Source organism: Equus asinus, chromosome 21 (assembly GCF_041296235.1).
Source record: "Equus asinus isolate D_3611 breed Donkey chromosome 21, EquAss-T2T_v2, whole genome shotgun sequence".
Lineage (NCBI taxonomy): Eukaryota > Metazoa > Chordata > Mammalia > Perissodactyla > Equidae > Equus > Equus asinus.
In genome coordinates, this window is record NC_091810.1 from 93298076 (window position 1) to 93312919 (window position 14844).

The window sequence follows — 14844 nt, forward strand, 5'->3', positions numbered from 1 at the left end:
ATAATCCACTTTCAGAACCGAATGTGGAGAAAAACGCGCTCCGTCCGCAGCGGAAGTACCTGCGTTGGCACAGACCCCAACAGAAATTTCAACGCTGGTTGGTGCTGTAAGTATCTGGCTGACTATTTTGCACGCATCTGTTGAAAAGCATAGGAGGAAAAATAACACAGGAAAACACAACAGTGTCTAAAACAAGAAAAAATGTAAAATTTTATATATTAGAGTTCTAACTTTCTGAAAGCACAGACAAAAAACAGTTTATTTATTCAGTCAATAAAAATGTATTGTGTGCTCCATTGTGGTCCCAGCTGTGCTGGATGCTGGAAACATAAGACTGAACAAACCAGTCACAATCCTACTTCTTGTGGAAAGTAGAACCTAGAAGAGACTGTCATTAAATAACTATTTAAATAAAATTGTAACATGATTACAATTTTATGATTCAACTCAGAAAATGATTACAGTAATACAGAAATTTCTCATGGAAATATCCTCTACTTACTAATTTTCTTACCTTTATTGATCTCATTGTCTAACACTACACAGGGACACATTGGTGATTTCACATGTAACTTTTTACCCTGTTAGCTTAAAAACGTACCATCCTAATCTTGTGGCTAAATGTATACATCCTTTATAATGTATACATACATGAGGATGATTATAACAATTCCTGTAAAAACAACTTACTTTTGAAAGTTTGAAACATGTCCCACGAGAACTTCAGTAGATGACCATTTGCCATAAACAACAATATACGTTTTTTCAGCCATTGGAGCATCTCGAAGCCCGTGTGCTGACACTTACTGCGGACCTGCTGCAGAGTCTGAAAAAGAGACCAAAGCCCTGGCTGATTTCATCCGCAAAAACCTGTCCTCCATCAAAGCGTACCTCACAATCCACTCCTACTCCCAGATGCTGCTTTATCCTTACTCCTATGCTTACAAACTCCCAGCGAACAATGCTGAGTTGGTAAGTAGTCAAGGTCGTAGATACGGTCTTTCACTGTTGGGATTTTTTAAATTCTATTCCTGAAAAAAAAATTATAAGAACAATTTCTAGAAGTTCCATTATTGATTTTTGGTAGTACAAGTAAAAACTTACCACAGACTTATAAGGAATCTAAAATTGGTTAGACAAGTTGACTAAAAGAAATATGATTCTGATGTCGGAAATGGTCCCCAACATGCGTTTTATTCACTAATCTTCAAAATGACAACATTTCCACTTCTTCCTGCTTCACCGCAATACTGGTTCACGTGATGATTTGAGATGCATCTGGGATAATCAACCCAGTTCCTTCCTCTCATACAGGATCTTAATCAGAAAGTCAACTTTGCCCAGTTGTCTTGAGCTGGATTTGACAAAGGCAGAGCATGGCAGATGTCATTAGGAATTTGGCACATTTGCTTGATAGCGGGTTAGATGATAAGATCCTAAAATTGCTTATTTCACTGTTTGATCAGGTGAGACACAGAAGCAAATCAATCAATGAACAAATGATGTGAATGGGCCCTTACTAGATAGAGGAAATAATGCAAAGAAATTTAAGTATCCGTGACTCAAAAACCTAGCAATCTTGTTGAAGACTCAAGATAAAAACCACATGAAAAGTTAAATAACATAACGGTTTAATGACATTCACATTAACAAATATCACACATCAATGTGTAATTTTTTTAAACAAGCAGATTTGAATCCTTCAAACAATATTTTTTTAATTTATGAAACATCTGGCTGCCAGAAGTCGGGACCAATAATCCAAAAGTACAAGTATAAGATTTAAAGCATTTGAGTTAACACCAAAAAAAAGAAGTATCCCATTTAGACGATGACATAGATGTTTGGCTTACCTAAATGCGTAAATTCGAAGACCCAGTGACCTTAACACCTGGAAATTGTTGTTTTGTACTTTCAGAGACCAAATAAAACATGTAATGCTTGTAAATATTTTGTGAAGAGCACAATGGAAAAATAGCTCAGTTTCTTAGAAAATTGATAGCTAATAGTTGGCCAGGTCCTTTTCTTAAAAAAAAAAATGCTGCATTTTAAAAAGCTTCCCATTTTCCCTATCTGTAGCCAAAAAACAAAGGAAAACATCATTAGTTGGAACCATTAAATATTTCAGTTTTCCAATTATACTCGGTCTGTAAGTGTTCCCAGCGGGCGCTCACAAGCCTGCTGTCCCAAAGATAGGTGTCGTCAGCTCCTCATTTCAAGCCAAGATTTCTGGCCACCAAAGGAGAAGAAGTGGGGTATGTTGTTTGCTTAATTCATGCGAATATGTTTAAATTGTTCCACATCAGAAGAAGAAAAGAGAAAGCTACAATAACTAAGCACTAATGAGTTAACAAGTGTAATATTAAAACTAAAATTGTAAACTATATTAAGTGTAACAATAACTAATATATCCAGTTTGCTTAATATCAGCTAGTTTTAAACATAAATTCTAAAAGACTAATGCTGAAAGAAAAGCTTAAAGTGTTCTCAATAACTTTCCTTATTTGGGGAGTAAGTTTAAGCCCTTTGAGTAACAAAAGTTTTGTCACCCCACTGGATCTATACAATAATAATTAGTGTCTGGGCTACTCTGAAAGTCTACAAATTATCCCTAAAAAAAAAAAAAAAAAAATCAAAGGTCAGCCCGGTGGCATAGCAGTTAAGTTCATGCACTCAGCTTCAGGGGTCTGGGGTTTGCCGGTTCAGATCCCAGGTGCAGACATGGCACCGCTTGTCAAGCCATGCTGTGGCAGGCGTCCCACATATAAAGTAGAGGAGATGGGCACAGATGTTAGCTCAGGGCCAATCTTCCTCAGCAAAAAGAGGAGGATTGGCAGCAGATGTTAGCTCAGGGCTAATCTTCCTCAAAAAAAAATTCAAAAACAAAAAACAAAAAGAATCAAGTAAGTTATACCTTTAGAATCTCAGGAATAATTTTTGCTACTTCCTATGGGAGTTTTATCTTGAAAAAGACCCAAGACTCAGAGTTAGTGGGTTTAGTGGGCCAGTTCACATGTTGCCCAAGTGGTGTTAGACCATTCCAGCAGAATGCGAGACACTGACGCTCTTCTCTAAAAATCACTTCTTCATTTAAAATCCAGGAAAGAGAGTCAATAGTAACAGAGAGAGTAGAAATCTTGTCCTCCAAAATTGTTTTTAAATTCTAATTAACAAAGAAATGAAATAAACAGAATTCTATCAAAGTAAAACATTCATAATCTCAAAAAAAGCATAGACCACAAAATAATCTTATCTTGGATGTTTATTTTTATACTCACAAAACTAGTAAATTCAGGAGAAGTACATGCTACTTCTTATCTGTTGCAGAGCATGATAAGATAGGTGACTAAAATGCAAAACTTAATTGCATTTATATTACACTCATTGATTTAAAAGTTACCATAATTTCCAATAATTTTTTTCTGTGATTAAACTTTTGCCTAGTATCTTAAAAGAAATATTTAAATACCACTGGTAAAAGCTAACATGATTTGATTTTTTTGATTATTTGATTCATTCTGGATCTAAATTTAGTTTGGCACCCCAAAGCAACTTAAATTTTTCAAATAACTAGAGATCCTTTCAATATTTTTCTTATTTTGTATAATTCCAATTCACTTACTTCCTAAGCACATTTTGCTAGAACACTCATAACTATAGTGTTACTACAAATATATGTATATCTAAAAGAGAATTTGAGTCTCTCAAAAAGAAAAATACTGGCTTTTTCATGGTTTTTATTTGTAGCGAGGGTATCAAGGAAACAAAGTAAAAGTCTTGATCTAGAACGATTAATGTTCCATCCACACCTAGTGCCTCGATATTAATTCTCAATTAGAAAAATGTGGCCCCACTGTAGAAAAAGAAAGATAGGAACAGATAAGTAAGATGAATTCTTGGCCTACTACATTATAGAAACTCAGAATTTTCTTAAAGGAATGCAAATCGGACTTTGTCTTGCACAGATTTCGGCCTATATGTGTGTGTGTGTGTATATATATATATATATAATTCTTACTACTCTTTATACTCATAAAACTTATAACATTATATTTGTAGCCAAAAAAAGTGCTTAAAAAAGAGTAAGACTTTAAACTGAAGGATATTATTCTGTACTCATACTAGCATTCTCAGCCCAAATTTAGGCTATATCGTAAGTAGCAATCTTTTGATATCTGAGTCATGATAAAAATTTATGTGGCTTCATTTCTGAAAGATCGTACATGTAGCTTTCCCAACATTTACTCAAATCATGAGACAACCTTCAGAGGGAAGAAAGGCAGAGATGGGAACGCAAAAGACCAATGAAGTAAAAGGACAAGAGAAGTAAGAGATGGATTACAAAGAAGGCTACAAAAAATATATCTTCAGTAAAAAGTATGAGGAATCATAAGAGTATCTTACATACATAAAGCTTTCCAGTTTGCAGATTGCTTTCACACGTACCATATTATCTAAAGAAAGAATAGAAAGTGCACTGTGAGTTTCCAATGGCTTCATGAACTGTCCAGTCGCTCACTGTTGATTCCAATGTAAATCTCTATCACTATCTTTAAAGGAAGTTTTAAGACCCAGAAAAAGAATATACTTGCACTTCCAAAATTCTAAAGGAATTTAATGAAATATTGAATTGCACGACCAGTTTATTGTCAGAGGAAATAAAAACTAGGAGGCACAATTGAAAAAGTTCCCAAACTTACCCATATCTTTGCATTTATTGAGCAAAGAGAAACTTCCAATCTTTGGTCCACCTTCCCCCCAAAGAGGCCCACGTGGCACTGTTAATAATTATTATAATTACATTTCTAAGTTCAAAAGCAGGAACCCAGAATAATAACTGGTCAACTAAGTGTCTTGACCCATTCCTCAGGTTGACAAATGGAAGGCAGACGTGCACCACACACAGGGGCAGATCCAGGGCATGCATCTCACACCACATTTCTGCATGAAGCACTGAATTTTACAGCTGGAAATCTTGGAATTTCTCTGGTTCTGCTTTCTCATTTCCAGCTGAGACAACGGCGTCTTGGCTAAGTCAATATCAGTGGAGAGGCAGCCACAGGCCTAGAGTTACTGGATCCTGAAGAATTTCCTAGGCTGCCCCAACTTCAAAGAAACACACACGTATTTGTGTGGCCATGTTCTATGTCGGTACCCCACGCAGCTGTTTTGCAGAAGAACATTCATCAAATAAAGTCTTTCACCCCACAAATACATCACTATTACCTCTGTCCCTGGACATTGCTAAGAATTCACACTGGTAAAGTGAGATGCCTGACTTCTTGCGGCTCGGTCTTTGTGATTCTGGCTCATACTTTCATGGGTACATATTCATTAACCAAGAGAAAGATGACAGTCTTTCTGAAAAATTATTAAACTTGACCAAAATATAGAAATCCATTTCTAAAGTCTAATACATTCCAGTCCAGTGGTACCCCATCACCTCTTAATTAAAGTTTTAGCTAATGAGCCATCAAGATAGAAATCCACCGCTCCACCCAAGCACATGAGCATAGAGCAAGAGCATGATTAGAGATAAACACAAAAATCAGAAAGAAGAGATGTTGTGATTAGGAGGTGGACAATTGCAGGAAAATGCGCACACCCAATTACAGCTGTCACCCTGCCCCTGCCTAATAACAAAAACAACAAGGCCACGGTCCCGCTGTTAGGCAGGCTACCAGTAGCTAAGGCAAACAGGACTTGAGGCACAAAACATTCACTTCAGGAATTTTCTCCGAATTTCTAATTTCATTTATAAGGCAAGAAAAAATTTTTTCTTTTTGGTGAGGAAGATTGGCCCTGAGCTAACATCTGTGCCAATCTTCCTCTATTTTGTATGTGGGGTGCCACCACAGCATGGCTTGATGAGCAGTGTGTAGGTCCACGCCCCAGATCCAAACCCACAAACCCCGGGCCACCAAAGCCATGCATGCAAACTTAACCACTATGCCACCAGGCCAGCCCAAGACAAAAAAATTTTAAATGACAACTGCAGAATTTCTTTGATTAGAGAAACTGGTTGCTGATTTACCAATACACATTTTAAGTGACTTCTCAGCTTGTCAAAATTCCACCACAGGGCCTAGCCGGTACACGGCTCATCAGGCAACTAGCAGAAACTTCACTGAGCACCCGTTGAGAGCTCAGCATAAACCATGGTTCCTGCCATTGAGAACATACAGTCTTGTTGAAATAGTAAGACTCAGATGTCAGAAACCATACCAGAGAAGTACAGAATTGGGAGTTTCCAACTGGGCACAGTGGTAGGAATTCAGGGCAGGAAAATGGCAACGTGTGATGAAGCTATTCAAGGAAGGTTCTAGAAAGGACATAGAATTTGTTCTGAGCCTTGCAGGATGGGCAGAATTTGGGTGGCTGAGGAAGGAAGAGAGTATTTTAGGCACAGAGAAGAGCCAACGAACGTGCAACTGTGGGACTGAGAAATGGAGTTGAGGAGTAGAGTAGAAGGGGTCAGCCTGTTTTGAGTGTTCTTGTGAGGGAAAAATGGGAGTGACGTAATCGGATTATGAAGGGACTTGAATGTGAGAATGAATCCCATGTCACAGCGGGCCCTGGAGCCAGTGATCCGGTAAACAAGAGTGCCAGGTCGGGTACAGGACTCCTGGTTAGATCTGAATTTCAGATTAACAACAAATAATTTTTAGTGTTTAAGTATGTTCCAAATATTGCATGGAATAGACTTATACTGAAAAAGTATTCATTGTTTGTCTGAAATTTAAATGTAACCGGGTAGCCCTGTATTATTTCCTAAATCTGGCAGCCCTGCTGGTGAAATGACATTCTAGGGGGATTGGCCTAGCAGTGGTATTTAGGAGACACTTAGATTATTGTCGGTAGAGAAAAATAAGGCGTTCAGAGCACCTTTAAAACCAGTTGTCTTCCTTTTTAATTTTCTCTCTAAGATACACCCTTGTTTACCATAATTATGTCTTTTATCTGACTTTCCTTTAAACTAACTTTGCCCCCTTCCCGGTCCCCAGGGGACATTTGGCAATGTTGGGGAGATATTGTGGGTGTCGTAACTGTGGGAATGCTATCGGCATGGAGCGGGTAGAAGCTAGAGGATGCTGATAAACATCCTACAATGCACAGGGCAGCCCCCACAACAAAGAATGATCCAGCCCACACATCAAGAGCACTGAGGTTGAGAAACTCTGCTCTCAACAAAGATAACAAGAGTCACATTCCTGGCCAAAGGTCCCTGACCCTCACAGGATCTCACACCCTCCTCACAAGTAGTTTACAACATTCTGCAAATCTGCAGTGCAAGTAACCCTGGACATCCCCATTATACAGCATTTATTTTCTAATGTTTGTTAAGAAACACCACCTCCACAAAAAAAAAAATCTCTGGACTTTGCAACTTTAGCTGACTCACACTTCACATTTTCCTTGAATTTTAAAGAGCTTAAAAATACTAGTGCAGATCAGCCAAAGAAACAATTTGGTTTCCATCAGGAGAAGCATTCTCACTCTTCCCGTGGGCTCTGCCAAGATGGGCAGGCGCTGCTCTCTGGAGCCAATCGTCTCTCCAAACTCCTTGTCCTTCTCTAATCTCTGGGCTTTGCAGCCAGAGCCCGCATCTGTTTACCTCCTCCTTTTTCTCAGAAACATAATTGTTTTTTCCAAATCCCAAAGGCTTTCCCTCAGGGCCTGTGTGGAGGCCTGGCGGGCTTCTCCTTTCGCACTAAAATTATAAGCGTTAAGTTCCTCATTGGTCCCTTGGTGTAAGTTACCCATTATCACAGGACAGATGAAGGAAGCTGCGGTGAAAGATCGCTCTGATGCTTCCATTATCACGTGTGTTCACCCAGAGGGATGGTCAACCTCAGGACTTAAGTTAGAAACAAAATTCTGAAGAAAATCTCCTGTGAATTGGTTTATAGCCACAGGGCTTGTACTGTAACAATGGCCCAGCGGACAATGAGAAGAGGCCGCCCCATGTCACAACACTGGCTGTGCACACAGAGGTTGCAGTGGGCACCATGAGCACAGTCATGGGACAGGGGCTTCCTGATCACGTGTTAGCTGTGAACGCAGGTCAGCGGAAAGGAGCACTCTCGCCTGTTCATCTCACCAGCCCCCGGGAGCTCAGAGCCTGGGGAAACATTACTCTAATCAGTCCTTTGTCCCTTGGGCTTTGAGCTGGATGGGACATTTTAGACTCTCTCTCTCTGTCTTTTGTTCTATAGCCAAGGCTTCTTTTTAAGAAAACAGGTGACAAAAGAGAACATCCATAAGACATGGTAGGAAACTCATCTCTAAGGATTAATAAAGGCTGGCCATGTTTGACCTTGCCTGGGAGCAAAGTTTTCTCTGAGGCTGATTTATATTTAGCTTCCTTCTGTTCCTTACAATTGGTAAAACCAGCTCCAGCAACACTTCTTTTGAAGTATTCCAAGGCTACAAGGAGAAGTATAAAAGAGCACGAAATTTACAGCAAGAAGCACCTAGCTCAAGTCAGCCACTTATGGGGATGCTTGCCCTTGGGTAAGTTCTTTCATCCTCTCTCAGTTTCAGTTCTTTTATCTGTAAAATGGGGATAAAAATATCTAGCTCTTATCAAGAGCTCTTTTTAAAGTCTAAGGTTTTATGCAAATGTTAGTTCTTATTTCGAACCCACTGAGCAAGGATGCAAGATGTCCCTCAAATGACAGATTGAACACAAAGTGTCATTAATTGGAGTTTCAAGATGTGAACGAGGCTCTCTGATGTGCTAGTGCTCTGCGGGTCTTTCTTCAGCTGTCTTAGACCCTTTTTACAGAAAAGGACAAGGGAAAGGAGTTACCATTCTAACATTCTAGCAAAGGCAGAGCTCACCTCTCTCCATTCCTGGCAGGGCCCATCCACCCATCTTGTTTGGAACATTCCCACCAAGCGTGCTGCCCCACGTGGCATTCCATTCTGTTAGAAAATTCTATGTCGATGAAATGTGGACAGATAATGTTTGGAAGATAAATGAGCAACATTTGTGAAAGTATTTGAACTCTTCAAAGAAAAAGACCCATACTGATTCCAGGGATTTTTGTTAAGATAATCGGAATTCTCAATATGATATTTTGGTTGATTAATGTCTGTTCTGATTTTTTTGTCTCTCGGCCTTGGAGGAGCTGAGAGAAAGGGTGCACAGACTTCATTTCTTTAAAGATTAATAGAAATAAGTAAAGCACACAGCAGAGGTCAATGTCTAAATGTGGCAACCCATCAACCATCACTATGTGGTACCGCCACGCTCCCTACGAGCATCCCCAATCTCCACTCAGGTGGGTTCAGCCTTTGCAGAGCCCAGCACTCTGTGAACACACACACACCCAAATTGGGCCCATCTGTTATGGCCTGAAGCCCTAGGATAAGACTCAACCAACCAACCATGTGCCAGGAGCTGTGCAATCTGCTGAGGACACAAAATGAATGGCCAAGAATTCCCTCCTGCAAGGAGCTCGCCTGGGGGGCAAACAGACGCAAAAACAATTGACTACAGTTCAGTGATAAGAACTCTGCTAGAGATGTGAGCCCTCACAAAGGAGGGGGCCTCAGGGCTCCCTAAGAGAGTTAGGGGCATTTTCACAAAGAAGGTGACACTAAAACTGAATCTGGAAGAACAATGGCAATTCCAACGAAGGGAGAAGGATGCCCAAAGTCCTGGAGGTAGGGAGAAGCAGGAAGGGGTGTACAGGTAAGAAGTTCAGGGAAGCCTGGCTCAGAAGAAATGTGGGGATGCACAGCCAGTGATACAGCCTGAGAGAGAAGGGAGGGACTAACTCACAAAGACTCTTTATGCCAAGAGAGGAGGCTGGACTTCAATAGAAGGTGAGAGAGCTAATGAAAGATGTGGCGATGAGGTGATGCTAAGAAGATGAGTGACGAGGTAAATATCAAGATGAGAGAGAAATTGAGGACAAGGAGAGCCAAGGCTGAGGCACAAACTGAATGTTCCTTCAACAGGCACCAGTGACGGGAACAACATAGCCCCTTTTTAAGCTAACATCAATCTTAGATGTTGCTTCACCATCAAAGGCAGAGCAACTGTTTCCAAAAGATGCCTCTGAAGGCTCAGAAAGCACTTGGTTATTGCTTTGAGGAAAGGCAAACTGAACACGTCCCTGTGGCCCTAACGGCAGTCATGACTAAACTGATAAGTTAATAAGTCAAAGGAGATAACCGGCCCCTTCGGTTTTGTCAGATAACTCAAATATTATGTTAAACCAATAAATATATTAAGAGACTTGAAGGTCAACTGACGTACAGGAGTTCAACAGATAGTGACAACGATCTTCTTGTCTTAAATTTTCTCTAGTCTTCATAACGTTTCACATTTGGAACTAATCCTGAAGAATCATATTTCTTTTTTTTCCCAACTTTACTGAGATATAATTGACATATAGCATTGTGTAAGTTTAAGATGTACAGTGTGATGATTTGATATGTGTGTATATTGAGAAATGTTTACCATATCAGTTAATGCATCCTTCACCTCACGTAATTATCATTTTGTTGTTGTTATGTCGAGAAGATTAAAGCTCTACTGCCAGCAACTTTCAAATACACAACACAGTGTTGTTAACTAGAGTTACCGTGCTGTACGTTACACCTTCCAAACTTATTAGAATCATATTTCTACTAACTAAAAGTAATGATTCAAGGCTTAAGAGGGGAAAAAACAGAACAGGAGAAAAGCCTGAGGAAGGTGGCTAGGAAAGGAATAAGTTCTCTAGGATCAGAGGTTCTGCCTTACACAAAAATAACTAACTAGAGATTTCCTTGGATGGATGGCAAGTTAAAGAAATTGTAGAATAGTAGGAAATATACTGTTTACCTACAAAAGAACTGGCACTGCAGCATGTTCACGTCTCTAAGAGATGGTTTTAAATCTCGTCTGAGCACATGCAATGATTGTAGGTTATTCCGATTTCAATGAGCAAAGGCCCCTTACTAAGGGGAGGAGAGAAGACCCAAGTGTAGGACATTGGTTAGAATAAGGAGAAACAGTAGGAACTATGCATTTAGATCACAACAGTGAAGGTTCTCACAGTAAGGGAAAGCACACATTAGTCTACCAGTCTGGAGAAAAAGGAAGTGAAGTCCTAAAATTTTCAAGTTACTCTTCCAAAACTGAGAATAATAACTTAGTTCCAGGAAACTGATTTCATTATTTCAGTGAACCAGATGAGAAAAATCATGATTCAAATTTTCTAGTTCTGTCTAAATTTTCTAACTTACCACTTGGTTGGTGAAGCATTAAGTCTTGGGAGCTGGAATCCTTGAAGTCTTGCAGCCATGCCCTCATCAATTTGACCTAAGACTCTACTAAACTGGTTTTAATATTAGAACAAGACTAAGGGAAGTTGCCACTTTGTAAAAAACAGGATTATTCTGATTCCATCACCAGCCTCACAGTTTTCCAAGTATATGTCCAAGACATAATCAAGATGCCAAAGTATGAAATATAGCTAGTTTCATAACCAGAATGAATTATGGCTAATTCTCCTGTAGTAAACAATTGGATTTTCAGATCTGTATTCCCCAGAGAGCTGAGTCGGGACTTGTTTTTCAAGTGATTCATTTAAATAAGAGCATCCCAGTGGCCTTTACGGTGCAGGGGCGGGATGCAGAGCCCTTCTCCTAAGAAGCTGGGCGTAGGGGCCCACGGGCAAGGGTCTTAGGAGAGGGTGAAGCTGCTTCTAAGAAGAAAACATAATACTTGCTCCTTTTTTTATTCTGGAATTCAAATGTTCTGCACTTTGAAGTAGAATGAATGTTCTCTAATTTTTCAATCTGAAAATCTTCTAACCTGGAACTACCCCTTGTCCTTGGAGCTGCCAATTCCTAAGCTTTTCTCTGCTGGCCCTGCACGTTGCATGGACCATCCAATCATTCCTAGTGTCGCTTCTAACACTCCTGCCCCAACTCACGCAATCCTGTCATGACTTTATCTTGGCTTTATAACCTGCCACTTTTCCAGGTGGTTTTTGTTTTGTTTTGTTTGGTTTGGGGTTATTTTGTGTGTTTTCGATTTTTGTTTGTTTCTCTGTAAGAGGTAGGCAACCTCTTTGCACAACCATAAAGACTTCCTTGCCTCCTTGCTTTTCTCTTACAAGCTCCAGAGACAAGATAGACTTGCCAAACTGATCCTTAGACATAACCTAATTCTTAATACACAGTGACATTTTCCTATGTCAGTAAAGGCGATCTCTGTGACAGTTACAGATCACTAGAGCCTTGCTTCTCTAACCTGAATTAAGGTTAAAAAAAAAATGTTTAACAAGCCTAAGTAAGAATTCCAGTAGGGGCCGGTCCCGTGGCCGAGTGGTTAAGTTCTGCACGCTCCACTTTGGTGGCCTGGTTCCACAAGTTGGGATCGCAGGTGGGCACCCACACCACTCATTGGCCATGCTGTGGCAATGACCTACATATAAAGTGGAGGAAGATCGGCACAGATGTTAGCTCAGTGCTAATCTTCCTCAAGCAAAAGAAAAAAGAGAGAGAAAGATTGGCAACAGATGTTAGCTCACGGCTAATCTTCCTCACCAAAAAAAGTAAAAAAAAGAAAAAAAAAGAATTCCAGGAAAGAAGAAAAGACCAACTAAGTTCTATGTAAATAAAAAAGAAAACAAAGTAAGATCGTCCTCTGAGTAAAACAGAACTTATCACTAAGACCTACATACTTTACTGCAACAATGATTTAAAATCAATGGAAGGACCTAATTCTCAAATGGTAGGGTAAGAAGAGTGCTAATCATGCTCTGAGTTCCAACAAACAGCTACCAGACAACTACGAAGTGGCAAGCCCTGGGCTGGACCCTGGGACACTGAGATAAAAGACAGAAAAAGTAACAGAGAACTCAGAGGCCAGCAATGGTGTGGACACAATATAACACATGTGTGTGGCAGAGGGAAGCTCAGAGTGAGTGTGTGGGGAGTGCACAAGGGAAGCCATCCTTTCACAAGAATCACTTGGATCATATGACTAAGCTGGACACACTGGAATGGGCACTGAATAAGCGCAAAACACTAACCCAAATTGTGACTTACACGTCCTCAATGTCTTAGAAACCATTTGCGGGTGTGCGTCTGTCAGTGTGTCTTTGATTTATTTCCTCACTCACTGCTGGTTCTTTGCAGAACGCCCTGGCCAAAGCCACCGTAAATGAACTGGCCAGCCTGTATGGCACCAAGTACACGTGCGGCCCAGGAGCCTCGACAATCTGTGAGTCTGCCCTTCAGAACCGTGCAAAGAAAGCCCAGGTTTCTGCCCAGGTCTGAAAGGATTAGAAATACTAGAAGGAAGGTCCAGTCTTGTCATCAAGGGGCCTCCAATGCGGTGGGAGAGGCTCCAATCCTGAGGGTGTTTTAAAAACTTTATGTAGAATATGTTTTTCTGTATTCTTTCCCTTTTTCAAACTGCTCTGAATCAGATGGAGTATAATCTTTTCTCAAGGGGGTTCTAGCAGAAACAACCCACCTATTCGTATTTTTGAACCTCGTGTATGTTTTCTTCAGACTAGCTCGATGAGGTTTCTTCCGGAAGCCCTCGGAGGGCAGGAGCCACGTCTTTCCTTTGTCCTGACAGCTCCAGAGTTGAGCCCACGGCCTGCTGCTCAGTCGGGGCTGTGCCGTCCATGAATGAATGAATGAACACATGAATGAATAGGGGAATACATAATCTGTGTGGCAGTGACATCGTAACTGTTAGTGGATGAATAGCTGAATAAATCCCTAGTCTCCGCCAGGCCAAATGCTGGGCGCTGAGAAACAAAGATAAGGCACAGCGCCGCCCTCAGGCTGCTCCCACTCCATCACTCAGCACAGTCTCGCAGGGTTTGGAGTCCTCCCCTCTCGCCAATGAACAGGCAGCTTTCCTTATTTTCCTAGGAGACACACCTTCTTTTCCCGGGAAATCATATATATTTTATAAACGAATTACCACCGTATAGCGTAGTTTACCATGGCACACAAGCACGCTGAGAAGTTTCTATATCACAAAGTACATACTTCCTGGGGCATTAAACACGTCACTCCCAGGAAGCAGGCTTAGAGGTAAGACTGCACTAACTTTGTAAAATAGCCCCCATATCTCTTATGATCCAGTTTACTAGACTACTGACCTACTCATATTATTTTGCACAGTGAAACATTTATAATTATAAAAGGAAGCTGGCATTTTTTTTAACCTCCTTCCTAGGTTTAAGATTTTTTTTTTTCTGCTGTTCACACGTTTCAGATCCTGCCGCTGGCGGCTCCGATGACTGGGCTTACGACCAAGGAATCAAATACTCCTTCACCTTTGAACTCCGGGACACAGGCAGATATGGCTTTGCGCTCCCTGAATCCCAGATCCGGGCAACCTGCGAGGAGACGCTGCGGGCCGTCAAATACGTGGCCAGCTACGTCCTGGAGCATCTGTACTAGTGGAGAACTCCCCGAGCCGTATTTCAAAATGCTCACTCTTTGTTTCGTTTCTGTGCTGAGTTCTTATTTTGGTTTGCCTGGATGTTTTCCAGATCCCAATCTTTCTCTGAAGCTTCTGGGTCTATTAAACTACTTGCATCTTTTAATACTGACCATAATAAGAGTGAATCACTATAATTGAAAAACGTGACAGACTGTCTGCTTCTCTGGGAGGAAAGTGATGTGAACAGATGACTAAGCAAGCTGTGCACAGGCGATGATGTGGGTCAGCCGTAGAGGAGTTAGAGTCCCCGGGGCGTCGGCCCACACTGGCAGCGTGCAGACACGCGCGGGTTACAGGGGGGCGGCTTGTGAAGGAGAACCATGGGGAACTCAGGATGGTAAAATGTGTGCAGGTGAAAAGACTCCACC

At 40.8% G+C, this 14844-nt stretch overlaps 1 protein-coding gene across 1 annotated transcript in view; it reads left to right on the forward strand.

The window, feature by feature from the left end:
- The window catches only part of CPB1 (carboxypeptidase B1), a 42550-nt gene extending 27971 nt beyond the window's left edge, over positions 1-14579 (forward strand). Inside the window, exons 9-12 of the mRNA XM_014838537.3 lie at positions 16-106; positions 770-972; positions 13147-13231; positions 14246-14579. Of these exons, the coding sequence (XP_014694023.1) occupies positions 16-106; positions 770-972; positions 13147-13231; positions 14246-14433 (567 nt within the window). The 3' untranslated portion in view covers positions 14434-14579. The remainder of the gene's footprint in view (positions 1-15; positions 107-769; positions 973-13146; positions 13232-14245) is intronic.
- Positions 14580-14844: the final 265 nt, after the last annotated feature.